Source organism: Crinia signifera, chromosome 1 (assembly GCF_055691185.1).
Source record: "Crinia signifera chromosome 1, ASM5569118v1, whole genome shotgun sequence".
Lineage (NCBI taxonomy): Eukaryota > Metazoa > Chordata > Amphibia > Anura > Myobatrachidae > Crinia > Crinia signifera.
In genome coordinates this window covers 187,630,677-187,654,513 of record NC_139217.1, presented here as the reverse complement: position 1 = coordinate 187,654,513, position 23,837 = coordinate 187,630,677, and the positions used below count along the sequence as shown (strand labels likewise).

Genomic DNA, 23,837 nt, shown 5'->3' with positions numbered 1-23,837 from the left:
TGCGTACTTTAAATGCCAGGGCCTATTTTTAATTGCATTCCCACCCTCTCCTGCTGCTCTCTTAACATGTACACTAGCACCACTAACACCGCCCCTCCCCTACCCAAACCCTTTTTTATCATGGTGCCCCCCCTGTCATTTTATCCTGGATCTGCCCCTGCATATGCCCCTAAGTGTTCCATTCATACACATTTAATAAATACCTGTAATGATAAACAACAATTAAATTAATTCATTTTGCATGGTGTGTCCAATAACAAAAAGATAGCAATTTAAATGTATATAATGCATACAATAACCAGAGAGACAGTGAATATAGATTTGAAAATACTCCCAAACAAATGAGATTAGGCTGCCAATGAAAATTTAATAAAAACTTGGTTAACGGCTAAGAAGAATGTACACATTTAAGATGAAAAAATGATTAAATCTATCTTTCAAAAAGTAAGAAATGTTCACCAACGTGACCTATACAGGCGCTAATGGGATGGGATGTCTACTTTAGCTGCTCACACCAAGGGGAAGGTCAGTCCCCCACAATAGAAATTTATGAACCAGGAAAAAAGGAAAATGAAAAAAGATTGGAAAAAAGAGAAAAAAAAGAAAAAAAAGGAAAAAGGAAGGCAAGCGCTCCACCACCAATCTCTTTTATCCATGTTCATATATTTCAAAAAGTGATTGTATTTGCTGGATTTTTTATATCTAGAGCAGGGGTTCTCAAACTTGGTCCTCAGAACCCCACACAGTTCATGTAGACGCCGCCGTCCGGGTGCTGGAGATCCCGGACGGTCGGCGGATGTTGGGCTGCGGCGGGCGCCAGTTTTGAATAAATAGCTGGCGTCTGCTGGGAACAGACGCCGTTTATAGCTTCTCTCAGACTTGCCTGTTAGATAGTGTTCCTGGTTCCAGATATCTTCGCCTGTCAGCCTTTCCTGGTCCAGTTTCCTTCGGGTGGTTGCAGCTTGCTCTAGCCTGTCAGCAGCTAAGTCAGGGGTTTCCCTGCATTATACTTTGTGCTGTTATATTTTGATTATTTATCACCCTTGTGCATTGTTGCGCCCCACTGTGTATTATTCTACTCTGGTACCAGTGTGTATAGTGTTTATCATCTATTGTTACTCCTTGGGGGGCTTCAGAGGTTCCCTGTCTCTGGAGGGGTCCTTGGCCTGTTCTTACCGGGGTTAGTTAGTAATCCTCTTGCTCCCGGTCAGCCCCCACGAATAGGTTGTCCCATCCTAAGACCTGCCTGTAACAGAGTCTGGGCAGACCTAATTCACCCTTACAGCCGGGACGGGTACAGGTGAAGACTAGTTCTGCACGGATTTGTGGACTCTGGGCCAGGGCAACAGAGTTAGGGAGCAGGTTCAGGGATACTCTCCTAACATAATCGGCCTTAAAAGTTTTTCTGTTAAAAGGGTGACCCTGAGACTCCTTTTTCTATTTTATCATGGATTCCAATACGGGGAATCCAGCTCAGGTATTCGCAGACCAGATTCATCTCCTTACCTAACGGTTGCAAGACCTGACATTGAGGGTAGAAACCCAGGAGGAGGTCAGGAGGGCGGTTCCTGTCCTGCTATGGCCGCCCAGGTTAAAGAGCGAAAGGTTAAACTTTCTGACCGGTTCACGGGGGATAGAAATCAAATTCTTTCATTTCAAAGAGAGTTGTAAACTTTATTTTTGTCTTTGCCCTATCTCCTCCGGTTCCGAGACTCAGAGGATAAGCCTAGTCATTTCCCTCCTCCAGGGGGATCCACAGACGTGGGCGTTTGGACTTAAGGCTGATAGTCCAGCTCTCTGTTCTGTGGATACCTTTTTCCAAGCCATGGGCATCCTTTACGATGACCCTGATAAGACAGCTTCCGCTGAAGCACATCTCCGGTCTCTTAAACAGGGCCATCGTACGGCAGAGGCTTATTTCTCGGAATTCAGCTGTTTCTCGAACGATACTGGCTGGAACGATCCAGCTTTTACGTAGCCAGTTTCGACTGGGCCTAGCGGACCAAGTCAAGGACTGTCTCATCCAGTATTCAGTCCTCAACTCCCTGGACAAGCTCATGCAGTTGGTCATCCGTATAGACCGTAGACTGCGGGAACGACGCTCAGAGCAAGGTTCGCTACCTGCCCCAAGTATGGTGGTCCCTGAGGAGCTACCGCTGGATCTTGAGGAGCCTATGCAGCTCAGGGCCACTCGGTTGTCTCCCCAGGAAAAGGCCTGTCGGCGTGCTCAGGGTCTGTGTCTGTACTGTGGAGCTAGGGGACATGTGCTGAATGCCTGTCGTCCTGAGCGCCAGGGAAACACCAAGGCCTAAGTTTGCTGGGAGACATCTTGTCAGGCCTATCCATTTTTTTTCTCCCATTAATTCACTAATGTTACCCATTAGGCTATCTTATGTGCTGCTGAGCTGGGAGGGTCAGGCTTGGGTGGATTGACCTTCAGCTGGTCCAGGATAATGGCATTCCTCTTATTCCTCTTTCTCCTAAAGTCTCAGTTTATGGCCTTGATGGTAATCAACTTCCATGTGGTTCCATAACCCACCGCACCATACCACTTTCTATGAATGTGGGGGTTACTCACGTTGAAAAATTGTCTTTTTTGTATTTTGTTGTGCCTTAACACCTATGGTATTGGGCCTACCATGGCTAAGAACACACAATCCTGGATGTGACACGCAGACGGGGAGTTGTTGCACTGGGGAGAAAAGTGTGCTTCCGATTGTTTGGTACTTCCCATCTCTCCATCAATCCCAGGGCTTCCTGTCCAATATGCCTCCTTCTTTGATGTTTTTTCCAAAAAGGAGGCTGATATGCTGCCCCAGCATCGGCCATATGATTGCGCCATCACCCTCCTCCCTAATGCCAAAGTGCCAAAGGGTAGGTTGTACTCCTTATCCTTACATGAGGCTAAAGGAGGAGGACATTGAGGACAATCTGAAGAAAGGTTTTATTAGGCCGTCTAAGTCTCCGGTGGGGGCCAGGTTCTTTTTTGTAGCAAAGAAGGACAGTACCCTTAGACCCTGTATAGACTTTAGACAACTCAATGATATCACCATTAAAATTTCTATCCTCTACCTCTCATCTCTGTCCTATTTGACCAATTACGCACTGCTTCCATATTCTCCAAAATTTATTTGAGGGTGGCATACAATTTAATTAGGATAAGAGAGGGAGACGAATGGAAAACAATTTTCAATATTCACACGGGACACTACGAATATTTGGTTATGCCTTTCAGCCGTGCTAATGCTCCAGCTGTCTTCCAGGACCTTATAAATGATGTCCTAAGAGATTTTGTTGTCGACGATATCTTAATTTTTTCCTCTTCCCTTGAGCAACATCGTCAACATGGGAGAGCTGTGCTGCAGAAGAGAAAATCATCTATATGCCAAAGTGGAGAAATGTGAATTTGTAAAGAAAATTATTTTGTTTCTTAGTTACATCATTTCACCCACAGGGTTTCTTATGATCCAGCTAAGGTCCAAGCTATTAAGGACTGGGTTCAGCCCTCCAGTCTTAAGTCTACGCAAAGGTTTTTAGGGTTTGCCAACTATTATCGTAGATTTATTCCTGCTTTCTCTGACATTGTTGCTCCCATTGTCACCTTAACCAAGAAAGGGGCGGATCCTTCTTTCTGGCCCTCTTCTGATGTGGAGGCCTTTAACAAATTAAAGGATGCCTTTGTCTCTGCCGGGATTCTACGACATCCTAACCCTGACCTTCCATTTGTCCTTGAAGTAGATGCATCAGAAATTAGTATTGGGGCCATTCTTTCTCCAGCCGAATGTAATTATGATGTCGGCAATCGAGAACTCCTGGCGATTAAGTCCGCACTGGAAGAGTGGAGACATTGGTTGGAAGGGGCCAAATTCCAAGTGACTATATTCACTGACCATAAAAATCTGGCATATTTACAGTCGGCCACGAGATTTAATGCCAAGCAGGCCAGGTGGACCCTGTTTTTTGCTCATTTTAATTTTGTTAGCACCTTCAGGCCTGGGTTAAAGAATACAGTAGCTGATGCTCTTTCAAGAAGTTTTCTGGCGGTTCAGGACTCCCATTCCCCTCCCGTACCCATTATTCCCCCTACATGTATTTTGGCTGGGGTCGCCCAGACACTGTTGGACCAGATGCTCCAGGCGTAAACATCAGCACCAAGTGCCCTTCCGGAAGGAAGACTTTTTGTTCCCCCTAATCTCCGGAAGAATTTTTTTTTGGAATTTCACTCATGCAAGGCTGCAGGTCATGCTGGGGTATCTAAGACTTTTTCCTTGCTCTCCCATTCCATTTGGTTGCCTTCTAGGAGGAGAGATATCAAAGCATTTATCCAGTATTGTGAGGTTTGTGGCAGGAATAAAACTCCCCGTTGTCCTCTGTCTGGTCAATTGCTTCCCTTGTCAGTTCCATGGAGACCTTGGACTCACATCTCCATGGATTTTATCACGGATCTCCAAAAGTCTTCTGGTTACAACACTATTTGGGTAGTGGTGGATAAACTCAGTAAAATGGCGCATTTTACTGCTTTGAAAGGGCTTCCTTCGGCCCAAGAATTGGCCTCACTGTTTCTTTTCCATGTTTTTCATCAACATGATCTGCCTGAAGACATTGTGTCGGACAGGGGGGTTCAATTTTTGGCCAGGTTTTGGAAGTCGGTCTCTACGGAGCTTCAAATTAAGCTTAGTCCCTCGTCCAGTTACCACCCTCAGTCAAATGGGCAGACGGAACGGGTAAACCAGACCCTGGAGCAATACCTTCGTTGCTATGTTTCAAAATCACAACGAGACTGGGTGGAGAATCTACCACTTGCAGAATTCGCCTATAACAATGGTTGGCATTCTGCCACTAAGGTTTCTCCGTTCTTTTGCAATTAGCTCCATCCTAGGTCCAACTCCTTTTCTCCTGTTCCTGCCAGAACAGGTAATTCTAGGTGGGTGACTAGTAAGAGAAGAGTCTGGGCCGGGGTCCATAGGGCTCTCCTCTCTGCGACCTCGGCCATAAGACGCTTTTCTGATCATCACAGGAGGCCATGTTCATTTAAACTTGGAGACTGGGTCTGGTTATCTACCAACAATATTAAGCTTCGTCAGGTCTCACAGAAGTTAGGTCCTCGCTTCATTGGACCATATAAGATCCTTGACAAAATCACTCCAGTTGCCTTTAGACTCAGTCTTCCCAAGTCCCTTAGAATTAACAATGTTTTTCACTCTTCTTTACTTAAGCCTGCAGTGCATCCAGTTTCTTGTAGACCAGCTCCTGTCACTTGTCAGGGACACAAGGAGTTCATTATTGATAGTATTCTTGACTCCAAGGTGGTTTGTATTAAATTTTTTTTTTTTGGTTCATTGGCAGGGTTATGGTCTGGAGGAGAGGTCCTGGGTACCCGATAAAGATCTACACGCACCTTCTTTGAAGAAAAGATACTTTGAACAGTTCCCTGATAGTCCTGGTGTAGGAGGTCTGTTGACCTCTCCTCAAGGAAGGGGGGGTACTGTTAGACGCCGACGTCCAGGTGCTGGAGATCCCGGACGGTCGGCGGATGTCAGGCTGCAGTGGAGCGCTGGGGACGTTGCCGAGCAACCCACAGCCTCTCTGTCTGGGCGTCGGGACGTTGCTCGGCAACATCCCCAAACTTCCGCCTGGCGGCTCTCAGCGTCAGCGGCTGACGTCACAGCCGGCAGGCGCCAGTTTTGAATAAGTAGCCGGCGTCTGCCGGGAACAGACGCCGGTTATAGCTTCTCCCAGCCTTGCCTGTTAGATAGTGTTCCTGGTTCTGGATATCTTCGTCTGTCAGCCTTTCCTGGTCCGGTTTCCTTCGGGTGGTTGCAGCTTGCTCCAGCCTGTCAGCAGCTAAGTCAGGGGTTTCCCCATATTATTATTTGTGCTGTTATATTTTTATTTATTTATCACCCATGTGCATTGTTGCGCCCCACTGTGTATTATTCTACTCTGGTACCAGTGCTTAGTGTTTATCATTCCATCTACTGAGTATTGTTACTCCTTGGGGGGCTTCAGAGGTTCCCTGTCTCTGGAGAGGTCCTTGGCCTGATCTTACCGGGGTTAGTTAGTAATCCTCTTGCTCCCGGTCAGCCCCCACGAACAGGTTGTCCCATCCTAAGACCTGCCTGTAACGTAGTCTGGGCGGACCTAATTCACCCTTACAGCCGGGACGGGTACAGGTAAAGACTAGATCTGCACGGATTCGTGGACTCTGGGCCAGGGCAACAGAGTTAGGGAGCAGGTTCAGGGATACTCTCCTAACATCATGTTTTCCAAGTCATTGACACATTTTAAGAGATCCTGTGAGGTTCTGTGAGGAGACCTGCAAAACATAGACTGTGTTTGAGAACCTATGATCTACAGTAACTGTCACAACTGTCATAGAAATGTGAGAAAAAGGAGCTCCAGGCCCTATAGTAGTCTTTGACCTTTTGCAACACCATAAACGTTTCTGTTCTATGCATCTGAATGTGGGGGGGAAATTGGAATGAGGATTTGGTTACATTTCTATGGGATTTTCTGGACTCAGTCTGTACATTTGCTGGTAAAGAGGATTCAGAGTTGAATGCAAAACTGGGATTTGTCATGGGCTTCCAAAGGAGTTTTGTTCTTCTTCTTTGTGCCCATACACACTATTTCAATCCCTAGTACTGATTGTAGGCATAAAAGATAGATGGTTAAAACCAGGGGTTACAGTGAGGGGGAACGGGGTGGAACTGAGTTCCACCACCTCTAATGGTGTGGTGGAACATTTTAAACTCCACATTGGCCCTGCACAGTGATACTCACAGAAAAGCATTCTAGTTTGTAGGGGGATGCCAAAAACCCTACCACTGGCCCTGTCTCTGCCTAATGGGGGAGGGTGGTTAATTAGCTGGCATAGAGAAATGAGTTCCCCCACCTCTGCATCATGGACGTGCGGTGAGGTAAATGGCTCAAGAGTCCCTGGCAAGTACCAGAGCCAGATATGCACACAATTTATGAGCCATGGGGTACATACTGTACCAGCATTATACACATGTGCAGCAGTGTGTATTGCTGGAGATTCACTGAGTTTTGATAAGAGATCTGCAGAAAAGGTAGCTAGGTGAGACACTGCCTCACCTGCCATAGACTTTTTACTCCATCGTTTTGACTATAAAAATTATTAGAATAATAAAAATAAGATTTTTTAAAATAAATTATTTGTATTTTTGACAAAGTTTATCAATTCAAAGCGCCAGCATATGCACTAGTATGACAGGAAAGGCTGTGCCTCACCTGCCTAACCCCACCGCACGCCACTGCTCTGCATGACCACTTTATGCCCTGGTTAGTACTAAGAAGTCAGCAAGCTGTGGTCTGGTGTACTTGAGGTCATTTAAAAGTCACAGTCATTATTCCTCAGAGAGTCACAGACAAACTCCAGTCAGTACACTGAGAGGTCACGGATAAATCAAAGGGATTATTCTGTATATGTCATTATGCCTATAGGCTTATTTTTGCATTCTTCCTGGGAGCGATCGGATTGGATCCCTCCCAGTGATCCATGTGGCGTGAGTGTCATACTGTGCATGCACAGAAGTGCTCCCAGATCTTGAACCCACAACCGCAAGAGCAGCTCTTATCAGGTTGTTAATTACTGTTTTGTACATATTATGTACAGGTTATGTCAGGGTTGCCTAACCTCCCGGAATGGCCGGGAGGGTCCCGGAAATCGGGTCCCCCTCCCAGTCCCCAGGAAAGGAGGGCAACCCTCCCGCATTGCCCTGCAACCATCAGCGGACCGCCCCTCGGTGGGGGGGGGGGGGGGGGTCCGTGGGTCAAATGACTGGATCGCATCAATTAAGCCCTGCCCCCCGCAGTGCAAAACAGGTCAGCCACCCCTAGCACTGCCACTTTTTGCTCCCGATTTTGGCCCTATGATGCGATTCAAATGACATTCTTCTGCCCATATTATTGTATCATGGACAGTCCTTAAAAAGTCACACTAAATAATGGTACATCAATGTTTCTGATCTTTTCTATAGCTTATACACAACTGTTCAAAAGCTTGGGGGTCATCCAGACAATTTTGTGTTTTACATGAAAACAGACTTTTCACTTGTTCTCCTGTGTGATCCAAACACCTCAAACTTCAATTTATCTCAATACACATTTTTCCAATCTTCCTCTGTCCAATAGCTGTGTTCTTTTGCCCATATTAATATTTTCCTTTTTTTGGCCAGTCTCAGATATGACTTTTTCTTTGCCACACTGCCTAGAAGGCCAGCATCTCTGAGTCGCCTCTTCACTGTAGATGTTGACACTGGGGTTTTGTGGGTACCATTTAATGAAGCTGCCAGTTGAGGACCTGTGAGGCATCTATATCTAAAACTAGAGACTCTTATGTACTTGTCTTCTTTGCTCAGTTGTGCATCGGGGCCTCCCACTTCTCTTTCTACTCTGGTTAGAGCCTGTACACACCGTTGAAGAAAAAAATCAGTTTCTTCGCAATTTCTCACATGAAATAGCCTTCATTTCAAAGAACAAGAATAGACTGTCCAGTTTCACATAAAAATTCTCTTTTTCTGGCCATTTTGAGAGTATAATTGCCCGACTATACTCTCATGTAGATATTCCTTTAAAAACCAGACGTTTGCAGCTAGTATAGTCATTTACCACATTAACAATGTAAAGAGGGTTGCCGACTTTCACAGACATCATCAGTCCCTGCCCCCAGTAATGCAATCTTCATTGAAAAAAAACAGTGCTTTTCTTTAAAAAATAAGGACATTTCTAAGTGAACCCAAATTTTTGAACGTTAGTGTATATTGTTTTACCATTTTAGAATATAATACTTTATATTGTACTTCCAGGTGCTTTTTACGCTGATTGTGAATGATGAACCATTTACTTCCTTTATCTTGGCTTACATTACCCGTGTTCTGAGAAGACATTTAACATAACACTCGCCTAATGACAGTTATGAAGGTCACATTAATTTAAGCCTTCCAGATGTCCCAGTGTAGTTTTCCAAAACTGAAACCACTAAGTGATCAGGGGAGTGTGCTTTATTTGATATAGGAAAGCTGTAAAAGTGTGCTAGCAAAGTTTTTTTATTTATTTTACTAGCAAAAAACACAACCTAAATAATCTAAAAGATGAAAAAAGCCTCTACATAAGAAAAACGTGTAGCAATAACTAAAGCTTAACCCTTTGCAGCCCAAATTTGTTTTTGCAAATCAAACAGTCTGGTTTAAATGTGTAAATTAATTGTAATTTTTTTATTAAATAAAAAAAATGGTCTACATTAAAATAAGAACATTAACATTGTTCAACATTCAAAGTGGCTCACTATTGGATCTGTTGCTAGCGCTAGGGCTGTTCAGCCTGATTAGACATTGGACCTGAAAGGGTTAACATTTTATTTCATTTCCAGCACAGGGGAGGGTAAAAGTTAAATATGCATAAATGACAGAGAAAATCTTTTTTGCTGCAAATTTAGCAATAAAGTATTTGCACTGGCACCTATTAGCAGAGCAGTGCAAGTCGCAAGCTTTTCCAGAGCAACACATACTGCAGGGTTGCCGACTTTCACAGACATCATCAGTCCCTGCCCCCAGTAATGCAAATCCCGCAATATGCGGGTCTCCGATGAGGGGGCGGTGCTAAATACAGGCAATTTGCATATTTGGCCCTGCCCCTTCTGCCGAAAAGCCGCAGATCCCGGGTATTTAAAGCTTCTGCCACCAGGTACATGAGGTGGGAAGGGGACCGCCAGAATCCGGGAGGATTTTCGGGATCCTCCCGGCCATTCCGGGAGGGTTGGCAACCCTGACATACTGTATATGTATGCCTGGACCACCATTTCCCCCCAATTATCTTCCTTCTTAATGCAGCCTATCACCATGCTTATTAGGTGCAGTGCCTCTGTCTTTCTTCCTGTTATTTGCTGTCCAAAGTGTGAAGGTATAATAATTGTTGTTGTTGTTGTTGTTGTTGTTGTTGTTGTTTTTATTTTATTTCATTATTATTACTATTATTCTGTATTTATTCAGCTGTCCATATTATGGGGGAAATTTACCAAAATGGATTTGTAAACAGATTGCCCACATACAATGGATGAAACCATTTTGTGTGTCCATACATGGTGAAAAGGTTGACACAGACAAAAGGTCAACATGGAAAAGGTTGACATTTTTTTTTTTTAATGACTTGTTCATACTTTACCATCCCAGTCGGCATAGAGAGATAGAGAGAGTGAGAATATAATAGTGTGCCAAGCACAGCGAGCCATGCGAGGGGAAGCGGTACACTAATACTTTGTCCATGTCAACATTGACATAATAAACCCATGTCGAGCTTTATCCCATGATGACTGTTTTTATGTTTTGACCTTCTGCCTGTTGACCAAATTATCTGCACCAATCTCTTTTTTAGACAGTCATCATATTATGTACATAATTTTTTTTTAAATGACCCCAAATTATTTAAGCAAAAATCTCATCAACCACAAATCGTGTACATCCCGATATGGGTGCCGGACGGCTCCCGGACAGTCGGGATTCCGGCAGTCATTCCTCCGACGTCGGAATCCAGACTTCTCCCTCGTGGGGGTCCACGACCCCCATAGAGGGAGAATAAAATAGGTGGCAAGTGCAGCTTGCCACCGTGCCCGCAGCGTGGCGAGTGCAGCGAGCCCGCAAGGGGCTTCATTGCGCTCACCACGCTGTGCAGTCGGGATTCAGACGTCTGACTAATGACTGTCGGAATCCCGACTGTCGGGGAAATATACCACACCCCCCGATATTATGGTGTAAACAGCCCATATAAAGCAGTAAGATGTTTAGGCTTTTATGAAAGTGTAGCATTACTCAGTTTTCAACTATTTGATGTAATGTAGCTGTTACTACAAAACAAATATCCTAATAAACCAGACCCCTGCAGTTATCAGACTTGCACTGACTCCTTCACATCCCATACCCACAGCCACAGCTGTTGTTATCCTGTGACAGGAACTACGGCCCTATGACAGGCAGCACCCATGTGCTCAGTGTGGGAGGCAGCGCAGAGTGCATGGCAGAGAGAATTTCACTTCTGGTTCCTTATTAATATTTTTTTGTTCTTAATGACATGTAATGTCATGCTAACATACTCCTCTCCTAGTAATACAAATAACCACAGACACATATCCCGCCACAGTCACACTGTACTAGCACTGTGTGTTTAATTATATGTGTCTCAATATAAACTGTGTTTTTATTTCTTTTAATTCACATTATATCATACTTGCCTACTTTTGAAAACTAGGAAAGAGGTTTTTGGTGGTGACCGGTCGCACAGAAATTATCAACAAGTATTTCAAAATGGCCCCCTAATAGGCATTAATGGTTAATCAATCATATATCGATTAGGGGTGTGCTACCACTGGACATGGCAAAGTTGCAAAGAAAGGGGGAAAGGAAGAATGTCTCGGTGTGGTGCACCTGCAGATTTGGATACAATATAACTTTTATTCATTGATTTCTAAGAGAATCCTCCTGATGAACCGTCTGCTCATCGGGAGTGAAGCGGCTGTACTTTACCGCTGTCACTCCAAGTTAGCAAGCCGCGGCTGCTGCCTATTGCCGTTCCTACCCCACTGGCTGTTCTTGTAGCCACAGGGAGGATGGGGCTAATACGTGCCGCTGCAGTGCCCATTGTAGACGGATACCTCACTATCTACTCCATACGGGAGTCGCCTGGCACCAGGACAACAGACCTAGATCTGTTAGACTGTCCGAACAACACTTTTAACCTTTTGATTGCCTTTATTAAACTGATAGGAGGATTCTCCTTTATTGTTTGGCAGTTGGATACTGTTGCAACATCTGTGTTTTAACTGTTACCGTGCAGTTAAATAATGCAACATTGTTACACATGTTCATAAGCACCACTACAGAACAAACCCAGATAAAAAGAAGGGACATAGATCCTGGGAGCCTCACGGTGTGAGGATTATTCCTTTTAATTTCACTGTCCGTGTCATTTATGTATTTGTGTTGTATATTTCGCAGCTTTTAGAAATCAATGAATAAAAGTTATATTTTATCCAAATCTGCAGGTGCACCACACCGAGACATTCTTCCTTTCCCCCCTTTCTCTACTTTTGAAAACTAGTTTCAGGGAGATTATATTTGGTAATAGAATTTTACAAAGTGCCCCATTGAGGGGGCATGTCATGCTCCTCCCAAAAGGGTGTGTGAACGTGGCACCTGGAAGCGTGGGTGTGTACTGCTACATCTGAGAGGAATCAGTACTTGTGTAGTTTCACAGCGCCAGTATGGGGCTCGATTCGCTCGCCCACGCTGCGGGCTCGGTGGCTCGCTACGCTCGACACGCTATTTAAAATCAACTCCATGCCAACATGGATAGTGGAGGTATGAACTATCCATGTTGGCATGGAGTTAAGTTACTTTTTTTTAACATAGTTTGTGGCGAGCGTAGAACCCGGAAGTAGCACGGCGCCATGAAACTACACAAGTACCGAGGAATCTGTTAAAATGACTTATATCCAAATGTAGATGAGCCCCAAAGCAGTTAGTAAGCGCTACTATACTTGGTAAAGTGCTGGGAAACGGCGCTGATGATTCAATGTCAATGTATCTGTCTCTCATTCCTTTTTTCCCCAAAAATGTAACAGTGTGATGTGGGCTAGGTGAAATGAGAGAGATTGCTGGAGTAATGAGGGAGAGGGGGAGTTTGCTGCTATGTCAGGGAGTCTCCTGCAGAATGCAGGAGGGTAGGCTAGGCAGCTATGCATTATATAAAGAATACTTACTGTCATAACATTCCCATACATGGAATGACTTTTTTTTTTTAAATACTGTAAGTCTTTTGTCTATTACACTGGCCAGAAGAAAAGAAGAGACTGACCTGCACACGTGGGCTGCAAATTCACAGCCTATGTATGCACACATCTCTGAAAATTGATTAGTACCAATTTTCAGAGATCTGCGCACGCGTCTGAATCAGGCCCAAAGTCCATTGATCACTATGGAGAAATAACAGTAAAGCGCACACATTTGTGATGAGGGAGCTGAGACCAGGGCAACTGGCAAGTTAAACGTACTCTGCTTCATCTCCTTGTGGTTCCATTATCCACCTTGATGAAGTGCTTCTGCAAACTATACCTATGTTTGCCCATAATAAAGTGTTTTGCAAGCCGTATGCTTCTTCGTAAAGATAAATATTCCCCATGAAAATATCAGTCTCCTATAAAATCGCAGCATGGATGAAGGACAGATACATTAATGCTTGTCTGCACAAGCCCTATGGGGGAGATTGATCAAAGCATGGAGAGAGATAAAATACTAACTATGAGGCTGGCTAATTGGATGTGCATGGGTACCCTGCATCAGCAAATGCATACATACTTGCCAATGCGGGGGGTGATGGAGCGATGGAAGATGCCATTCATGCCGTATGTATTTGTTAGCAATGTTTTGTGGGTTACACTGTACTAGGGTCGACCAGAAGACATTGCCAAGGGCCGTGCTAGCACGAAAATCAATTTGTTTATTGAGAAATGTCAAACCTGGCTGATATAGGTGTAGTGTGTACCCAGTCTAAAAGTGCCCATACATTTATACAATAGGTCCCCTTTTCACACAATCCATCCATGTGAAAAGTGCCAAGATCCGATCCGATGTGCGGTCCCGTACGCATTCAATTGATGTGTAGATTGACATGGCTGCCACAAGGATTTGTCTGATCCTGTGTCAAGCAGTGGCATTTCTTACGATACATTGTGCACATATGGTGTATCCTATGCTATCCTACCTCCTGGGAGCTGCTGGGTGAGTTGGCAGGGTATCACATGTGAGGCAGTGCTCGAAGTGGAGCGGTAGAACATACTGCTACTTTCTGCTTCCCATGCAGAGCACTGCAGCACTGAATGGATGCTGGGACCGTATATGGGGTCCCAGCGCCAATAGAACACCAGCAGCGGATGTGTCCCCAGTGGCTGTGACAGAGCAATGCTCCTCACCGACAGCCAGCTGGCCTCCCTGCAGCTCCCCGCCCCAATCCCCCGGGTGCCTGGCCTCCGCTGTCATGGCAGCACCCAGAAACGAGTTGTGCTCCTCATCCACAGCCAGCCTCCTCACAGCTCCCGGCCTCTGCTGCCACTGAAGCACCTGGGGATGAGCTGTGCAGTAACTTCCACATTACAGGCTGTGCTTGAAAAATGACAGGAGCTTAGTGGATGAAACTCTGGAGCGGATGCATTTAGAGAGCTAAAATACACACCAATTAGCTCCTGTCATTTTTACTAAATCACCCTGTGACTGGAGAGTTAGGATCTGATTGCTTGGTAGTTTATCTCTTGCTAAGCTTTGATAAATCCCTATCGTTTAACCAGATAATTTAGCCCAGTGAATATTTGTAGTATGGTCATGCATGCAGGGCTGAAGTAAGGGCCACCATAGACCTGGTGATGAAATCAATCAAGGACATATTGTGAAAAGAGGAGGTGCTGTGAGCTCGCTTTGTGGGTGTGACTTGTACCATACCGTGTGCTCATCCAATGTATCCCCAAATTACAACAATTAGACAAATGGTATCATTTGAAATGAAAACAAACTGTATTTCTAATAATTAGGATTAATTGCTGGGCTGGCTGGGCAGCTGGACTTCATCATGTTTCCATGATGATGGTCTGATTTTTATGAAGAGGTCTTGATCTCAGTGTAATGTGGGTGTAAGCTTCACATGTTGTCCCCAAGGGGTGATACCAATGTGCCAACTCCTCTTCAGTGACATTACATGCAGCACCCATCTCCAATCACTGTGTTTAAATCTGCATTGCTAATGCATACACACTGGTATCTGGGGGCAACCTCATCTCCACTACCTCCTGGAGCAACACAATGAAGGTGCAGGGTGACGTCCCATACACATGATCCCATGCATGTAACATTTTTAATCTGGCAACTATTATACCCCTTTCACACCGCAACTAATTACCAGGTACAAGCTGTTTTGACCCAGTAATTAGCGCAGTGTGAAAGGGGTTACCCTGTCTCTAAAACGGGTAGCAACACGGCAATTTGAACCAGTAAGAAAGCAGAGTTCTTCCCGGTTAGCTGCCGTGTTGCTTGGCGGTGTGAACGGGTTCAACGGGTCGAGCGACCCGTTTCCCATTCACACTATGGAGGAGGCAGCGCTTGGAGCAGCCCCAGCTCTAAGTGCTGCCTCCTCTCCTGTCCCTGATGATGTACCAACTCCCCGCCGCGTCCCCAATGACGTCAGCAAACCGGCATTATTGCCAGTACACTGTGGGGATGTGAACATCCCAAAATGAAAGTTCGCGCTGGGACTGACCCGTTTCAAAGTCCCGGTGCGAACCTTCATTTTGCAATGTGAAAGCAGCATCAGTTATGCCCCTGATGGGTCTGTAGTCCTAAATGCGCTGTTGATAATCTGGCGGAACCTGCATGCATGGTTGACAAACAGAACAAAATAATAAAATTGCTCAAATGCCGTTGATCTTTAAACCTAAAGTTCATTGATTGAAATTCCGTAAGCCTGTGATCGGTGCAAGTCAAAGGAATTAAGAACATCTATAAATTGGGAAAATGGAAAAGTAAACATGAATAATTTATTGCTTACATAAGTTCTTCTGTCAACACGCCTAATCGAGAATTGTCAATATATAGCATGGGGGTATGCTGGGCAGGTGACAGACATGCATGCCTAGCATGTTACTTACTCAGCCACTACCACTCGCTTGTGTACAGTATGCATTACAAAGTTCTGCAGTATACAGTGACATGATTTAATTATAGCCCGAACATACTTGCGATTGGTGAACAGTAAATACTCTCAGGAGCTGTTCAGCAATATCTCCAATGTGGGTGTGGAGTAATAGGTCGACCACTATTGGTCGACAGGCAATAGGTAGACACATAAAAAGGTTGTCATGGTCTAGGTCGACATTGACACAAGGTCGACACATACAAAATGTTGACTTGGAAATGGTAGATACATGAATTAGACATGAGTTCCTCACAGTTTTGTTGTCTGTCGACATTTGTTGACATGGACACAGTATTATATACTATTACATTCTCCCTCTATGCACATTTGATTTGTGAAGTAAGAACTAGTCCGTTTAAAAAAATTTTATAAAAAACTTGTGTTGACTTTTTCATGTGTTGACCATTGACAGTCAACTTTTTGTCGACCTTTTTATTGCATCGAATTATTACCTGTCGACCAACCGTGGTCGACCTATTGACTGTCAATCTAGACACTGTTGACTTTTCAACTGTATACACTTCAGGAATAAGGGATGGCCATCATTGGATTATCCATCAATAGTCACCATTGATGGCACCACCAATGGATTCCCACCTGTCAGGGAATCATTAATGGTTTCACCCTCTGGGTGTCACTCCTGCTTTAATGTTGTTTTAACTGGTTCTCCCCTATCGATGGTAAAAGTAGTCACCATTGGTGATAGACTATTGTCCAATCCAACCTCTGTGGCAATAGGAGATTACTATGCCAGGATCGGGATGCGGTCATTTGGTCTACAGCATGATGGTCGACACCATTAGGTTGACATGGGAAAAGGTTGACATGGGAAAAGGTCGGCATGGTTCTAGGTCGACATGGGAAAAGGTCAGCATGGTTCTAGGTCGAAAGGTCATTAGTTCGACAGGTCATTAGTTTGACAGTGTCTAGGTCGGAATGGGGTTTTTCACTGTTTTTTGAGCCAACAGGTGGTATTTCATGCCCTACCATCCACTAGGGCGTGGTGGGAGAATAAAATAGTGCTCGAAGCATTGCGAGAGCGGGAATGCAGTGCACTTTAAACTGTGTCCATGTTGACATTTGGGTCAAAAAACAGTGAGAAACCTCAAGTCGACATTTTGACTGTCAACCTAGACACTGTCGAACTAATGACCTTTTGAACTAATGACCTTTTGAACTAATGACCTTTCGACCTAGATTATGGTAATGTGATATAATCATACCTCCCAACTTTCTGAGGTTCCAAATCAGGATCCACCACTCCAGAGGCACAGTTGTGGCCATGTTGTACTTCTGCTTAAATACCTAGAGGGTCTATCTCTATAAGCTGGAACTTCACATATAGGCAGTATGCCAGGGTGTTCCTATATCAAGGTCAACCTGACTCTAACCAGGCATTTTGTTGTTGATAGAGCTAAGAAAGGCCGGAAGTAACATTTGGGTTTTCTAGTAAGTAGTGGCAGAAACATCAGTTTGGATGCTGTCTTAGGCGGAAACCTGCACACATAATTTTATTATGGTCAGCTAAATTACATCATCCCATCATTGTTTATGAATAATGTTATGGGCAATATATTGATAGCTGTTAACCCTTTGAGTGCCAACGTTGCTGTGAGAGATTCTCAAAATATCTGCAAAAAATGCCAGCATCGCTCACAGAGACGGTTCTTTTAGTATAAATAACAACAAATACAGCCAAGTCAGTTGATTCGAATTTTAATTGAATATTGAACCCAAAAAAAAGAACCATCGCTGTGATCTCTCACAGCAACCTTGGCACTCAAAGGGTTAATGCACAAATTGATGTCATTTGGTACACTAAAGGCCCCCATACACTATGCGATTTGGGCACGATTTCACCCGATTCGGATGAATCGGGCCGTGAAATCGGCCCAAATCGCACTTGCAGACACCCCGTCCGATCCGATGCGCGGTCCCGTGCGCATCGGATCGGGGTCGGGAGTTCGGACGTGCTGCACATAAGATTTGCTAAATCTTATGTTCAGCCCAGCCCGGAGCCGTGCGGGGGATGACAGCGGGCGGGGGATGCCGGCTATAGAGAGCCGAGGAGGGGGAGGCTGCATAGGGAGCCAGGCAGGAGGAGGGTGACAGCGGGAGCAGCGCGCTGGGCAGGGAGGATGACGCTGGCTGCCGGGCAGCGGCGGGAGCCGGGAGGAACACAGATAACTTGAAAAAAAAAGCCCATACAGATGACTAGTAAGCCATTGATTGTCTGAGACCTCTCTCAGCCAATCGCTGATTGGCTGAGAGAGGTCTCAGCCAATCAATGGCTTGCTAGTCATTCTGTATGGGCTTTTTTTTTTTTTTCAAGTTATCTGTGTTCCTCCCGGCTCCCGCCGCTGCCCGGCAGCCAGCGTCATCCTCCCTGCCCAGCGCTCTGCTCCCGCTGTCACCCTCCTCCTGCCCGGCTCCCTATACAGCCTCCCCCTGCTCGGCTCTCTATTAGCCGGCATCCCCCACCCGCTGATGACCCCCCCTGCACGGCTCCCTCCTCCTGCAGCTCCCCGGGGACTGCATATGATAAATCCATGCGATTTATCATATGCAAACCTTGGCACATCAAGTGCCTAATCGTGTGTCCCCCTCCCGGGGAGCTGTAGGGTGAAATCAGGTCCGACTTGTCCTTAGGACAAGTCGGACTAATGTATGGGGGCCTTAAAAGAGCTCATAGTGCATGTACACAGTAACTGATCCAATCATTTTACTGACACAAAAATAAAACACTGTGTGGAGGCAAATTCGCAGCTTTGCAGGTCATCTAAACACCCGCACGAATGCCCACCCGCAGATTTTACCTGCATAAACATACATTCGCAGATTGCGTGCGTGGCAGAAATCATTTGATGGTCGCCGTTATTGAGTTTTTACCGCATTTTTGTATGCACTAAAACCTGCATGCCGGGTTACCGCCTATGGGCTTCTGTGGTGCTGCCCGGACCAGTGACCTCCTTTCTAGCACCTTCCAGGTGCAGGGAGGAGGAGGTGGAGCCTGGCAGTCCCTAAAACCATCTGAGTAAGGGGCTGCCGGGCACACAAGGAGGGGGGGAGAGCCAAGGGGACCCACTCACCCCCCCCCCCCCCCCCCCCACTGGCTGCTTCTCAAAGGGTAGCTCTGTCCTTTGCAATACTATTCGCATATGCTAGAGCATATGCGATTAGTACCAATGCGGTAGCCGGCGGAGGGGAGCAAATCCCGCTCAAAAAGTGCAAGTAGCAGCATCTACTGTTGATTGCCATTTGGTATTTTCTGCATATGTCCTATAAAATCCAGTGGCGTAACTTGTGTAAGGCAGCCTTGGGGAGCGAGCGGCAGCAGGGTCTGTGTGAGCGGCGGGCACCGGCCCCCGTCCGACAGACTGACAATCAATCACAATCTGACTGTGCCGCTGCCCGCGAGCTGGCTAAGCACGGGAGGCGGCCCTCAGGCTGGTTTCACACACTCCGGCTCCTGCCGGACGGTGAAATCCCGCACGGCCAGGGAGCCGTGCCGCACACATTAGTTGTGAATGGACACTATTGTGTCCATTCACACGGGACGGCCATGACCCGGCCGCACGGTTGCAGCTGGATCCCGCCACTGGAAGGGACGGCTGCCGGGCTGTGGCCATCCCTTCCATGATAAACTAATGTGTGCGGCACAGCTCCCTGGCCGTGCGGGATTTCACGGTCCGGCAGGAGCCGGAGTGTGTGAAACCAGCCTGACAGCGGCATGTCAGACTCCCTGACAAACAAATCCCCGCCTCACTTGCCTGCAGACTGCACACAATCAGACCCGGATATTGGCTTCTGTGTTACAGGATGGGCGGGCGGTTGGGTGGATGGGCAGGCAGGCGGTCTGTCTAATGCCTGGGAAGGAGTCTGAATCAGGGCCCACAGGTGAGGACCAGGTCTGCCCAGCTCCCGATCCCCGGCCCTAAATAATGCCGCCGCAGGTCCTGCTTCCAACACGCCGCTGGAGGCCAGTATTACTGCTGCCGGCCTAGAGCCCTGTTTTACCGCTCCCCATGCAATCCCCCCCCCCTCCACGCCTCCTTACCATTGCTCCTAGCCCGCACACAGGGGGCTAGGAGGGGGGGCACCAGAAACCATTTGGGCTGGGGGAAGCCAAATTTATAGTTAAGCCACTGATAAAATCCTTCTCTTGTGTGCATTTCTGCAGTCAAATGTCTAAGCACTAAGATGCCCACATTTAGTACCTGTGCGTCCTTATAACTCATCACAGCCTGCCCTGCAACATCAAAAATTGCACCATGCTGATAGCAGGTGCACCTCCCAAACTGTGTCAGGAGCACCAATCACTTTTCCAACACCTCTATTTTATCTGTCCTGATTGCACCAGCACTTTTATGACCATAATGCATGCGCCATAGGAGATTTCAACATGCACAGATGCCCTAAAATAACTTTGTGAACATCGGTATTGCATGTAGATTGTTTGCAGCTCTGAATTAGGATTATATTATACCTTGAGTGCCAAAAAGCATACATTTTTGTTTTAAAGGAAAGACTTTCCCTGTCCTTGTATATTTGATTTATTGTAGACTGTTACAGTATATTTATATCGTTATATATATTTTTTTCTTTTCTTTGATCCATACAGTGCAGACAGCAGGTCCAAGGCTTAACAATGACAAGGTATATACATATGTATACACAACAGAAGTATTAATTGATCGACCCAGTGGATCTCTTCCGGACAGCGTGGGCTACAAGATTTCATCAGAAGTAGAGGTCAATTTACTATGGAGAAATCCTAACAACAAAGATGACCAACTCATCAGAATTAGGGTATGTGTAACATGATGCATCTATCCGTGTGGCGTTTGTGTGTTCAGCACCTGGCGCCCGTACACGTTGCGATTTTTAGGTGCTGTGCGTTTTGTACTTCATTGTGCCATGCGATTTTGGCACTTGTAGGGGATGCAATGCGATGTACTGTACTGTGCAGATGGAATGCGATTTTACCCTCTTTTTTTTAAGTTAAAAGTCTCTGAATGGACATCGCATCGCATGTTCTACAAAACTGATGCGATGCGATGTAGCACAAAAATTTCTGCCTGCAGATACTTTTTGTGCTATACAATATTGTACCCGCGGGGACGTGCATCGCATCCCCGCAGGTACACGGTGCGATTTTAACCAAAGCGATGTGTTTTGAACCTTAAAAGTTCAAAACGCATATTAAAATTGCAACGTGTATGGGCACCTTTAATATGAGCTCACAATGAGTCTTTTCCTAAACACATTATTACCTACTGCATATGCTTGCAGGACAATAGAAATGTGTGTATGAGCCTACTGCATAGGCAAATTAAACACTTAGAAAAGATACTTGCTCCTACAGTTGGACTGAAATAAAAAATGGTTATCTGAATTTCACAAAATAAATTTTAACAAAAATATTTAAGATCTAATATGTGCAAAACAAGAAGAATTGCACTATGCTGTTGGTTGGAATTTTCTTTGTTTAGCTAAGAACAATTATTCTGTAAATCCAAGAGCCTAAGGGCCTAACTATTTGGCCATGCGGAGGACAGTATTAAGTCGCTTGCTAAGGAGCGAGCAACAGCTGCTTAGTAACCGGTGATGGATTAACCCCTAATTTTGGTGCCAATGTAATAATTATAATATCACCTCTTTTCCACTGCCAGTTAAGCCCGGGTTATTGCTGCGATAACCCGGTCGCGGATTATTTGAATAGGCTCCAGTGACCAGGCACAGGTAAAGGCCAGGTAAAGAAAAAAGGAACTGGTCATGTGCTTGTGTAATCAGGTGCATGCAAACAGTAATAATGTCTCAATATTAGTATTTTTTTTTAAATAACTTTTTATTGAAACATTGCATTGCAAATATATAACAATATCACACAGTATTGTTCACACAATATTTGCAGCTTTGCATGTCTTTTTAACGCCGCCCGCATGAACAGCCGCCCCCCACCCATCGCTCCCCATCACAAGGGAGCGTGGTGATCAGAATAACCCCCCACCCCAAATTTCAGTGTTGGAAAATATTTGATGTGTCTTTACTAAAGTTATCTTTTCTCTTTTCTTTTTAGATGAAAAATATTAAGGTGGATAATATAAATAATAAACGCCCAGATGATCAGAATATTTTCTCTGGAACCAGTGCTGCAAAGATCCTAGGGGAAACTAACCTGTCTATTCTTCAGAGACCAATACTTGTACAATGGAATCATGGAAAGGTAAGAAACTAAAAATTGTCAGACCAAAGTTATCTACTCCTATGGTGATACTCATGGATTAGATCAAGAACAAAATGCAAAATGACAGTAGGGGAGTAGGTGTGTGTGTGTGTGATCCTGGGAAAGTGGTTGATAGAGAGGGAGAGGTGACTGGAAGAGAAAGTGGGAGATGGTGAAGGGGAGAGGCAGTGTGTAACAGGGAGAATGTAATGGGGATAAGCCAGAGTGTAACAGGGTGATGGGGAGAGGCAGTGGGTGACAGGAGAGACAGGTGATGGGAATATATACTGTAGTTGAAGATGAAGATGTAGTGAGTGGCATGATAGCTCATGGACACAGGCAAAGGGTGGCAGGAGAGATAGGTGTCAGGGAGAGATAGTGGGGAATGGAGAGGCTATGGGGGAGATTCTCTAAGAATCTCCGCCCCCCTTCGCCTGTCTTCGCAATTATAATTATCGCATATGTTGTAACATATGCGATAATTATAGCAAAGGACAGCTCTTGCATTAAGAGCTGTCCTTTGCGGTGAGAGTCGCCAGGCGGCTCCCCCCTCCCTCACACACCCGGCGCTGCTGCTGCTGCGCCGGGCTCTTCTCCTCCCTGCACCCGGAAGAGGATCAGTGTAGGGAGGAGGTCACAGGTCCGGGCAGCACTGCGCTGTGCTACCCGGACACAGGTGAGGGGGGAGGGGGCGATGCGGGGCAGCGGGGGGTCGTTGCGGGGTCAGCGGAGGGATGCAGTAGAAGCCCATTGGCTTCTATAGGGCATCGCCAGATTTTTCTGGCGATGCCCCCCGCCGCATTAACCCTGGGGGGGGGGATGCTTAGAGCATCCCAAAATGCGGTAAAAACCCCGATAACGGGGTTTTTACCGCATTTCTTATTTAGAGAATCTCCCCCCATGAGAGATGGAAAAAGTGACAAGATAGATGCAATGGATGAAGGTGAAGGGGAGAGGCAGTAAGTGATGGGGAAAGGTAATGGGTGACAGGAAGTGTAATAGAGGGATAGGCAGTGGGTGATGTCAAGTAGAGGGTGACAGAGAGAGAGAGAGAGAGAGAGAGAGTAACAGGGAGAAGCAGTGGATGATAAATATGGGGGCACTGGGCTGAATGAGGAGGCAGTGATATGGTAATGGACAGGGCTGAGAGAAGGGTGGACTCTGTGATTAGACTGGCTGGGGGGTTTAGCCTAGGGGCAGTTAGATGGCGGCAGTGTGCTGGGTGGGAGAGAGCGAACTGGAGGATACACTGGGCTGGCAAGGTGGGAGACACTGGGGTGGAATGAATCAATGAGATGGTTGGGGACACTGGGCTGGATAAGGGTGACACTGTTAATGGGAAGGGGGCAATGAGATAGGGATGGGAGGGAGAAAAATAGGCTGAAGGGTGGTAAGCACTGTGACTGTACTGGCTGGGGGTTCTAGGTGGGGGGCATTGAGATGTATTACCCCTACTTACTGATATACCACCCCTGTACCATCATACTACAGTGGTGATTGCCCCACTGCTGCTGTTGTCCTGCACAGAGGTCTGCTCTACCATGGGAACTTCTGCCTGGTCCCAAACCTGATACAAGTAGTTGGAAGGTACCAGTGTCAGGACAGGGAGTGGATAGTTTACTTGAGGAGATGGAGATCCAGGGGCAAAGGGGGACCAGCAGGACACTGGCTGCAATAATGGGGACTCAGGAGCCAGACAGGCAAAGGGCAGAAGAACGCATATGCTTAAACTGATGCCGGAGGGCACCAGGAATTGACTAAGCGCAACCTAGCAATCGACCTTATTATCTCACCCTAAACTGCAGGGTTCCAGGGAGATCAGAGCATCCTCTCATCCCCATCATGGGGGCAGTGCCTG

At 46.0% G+C, this 23,837-nt stretch overlaps 1 protein-coding gene across 2 annotated transcripts in view; it reads left to right on the top strand.

Moving 5' to 3' along the window:
* MTTP (microsomal triglyceride transfer protein) overlaps window positions 1-23,837 on the top strand; it is a 147,305-nt gene that overhangs the window by 46,872 nt on the left and 76,596 nt on the right. For both annotated transcript variants that reach the window (XM_083179042.1, XM_083179044.1), the window contains exons 2-3: window positions 20,375-20,562; window positions 21,833-21,979. In XM_083179042.1, coding sequence (XP_083035168.1) covers window positions 20,375-20,562; window positions 21,833-21,979 — 335 coding nt within the window. The remainder of the gene's footprint in view (window positions 1-20,374; window positions 20,563-21,832; window positions 21,980-23,837) is intronic.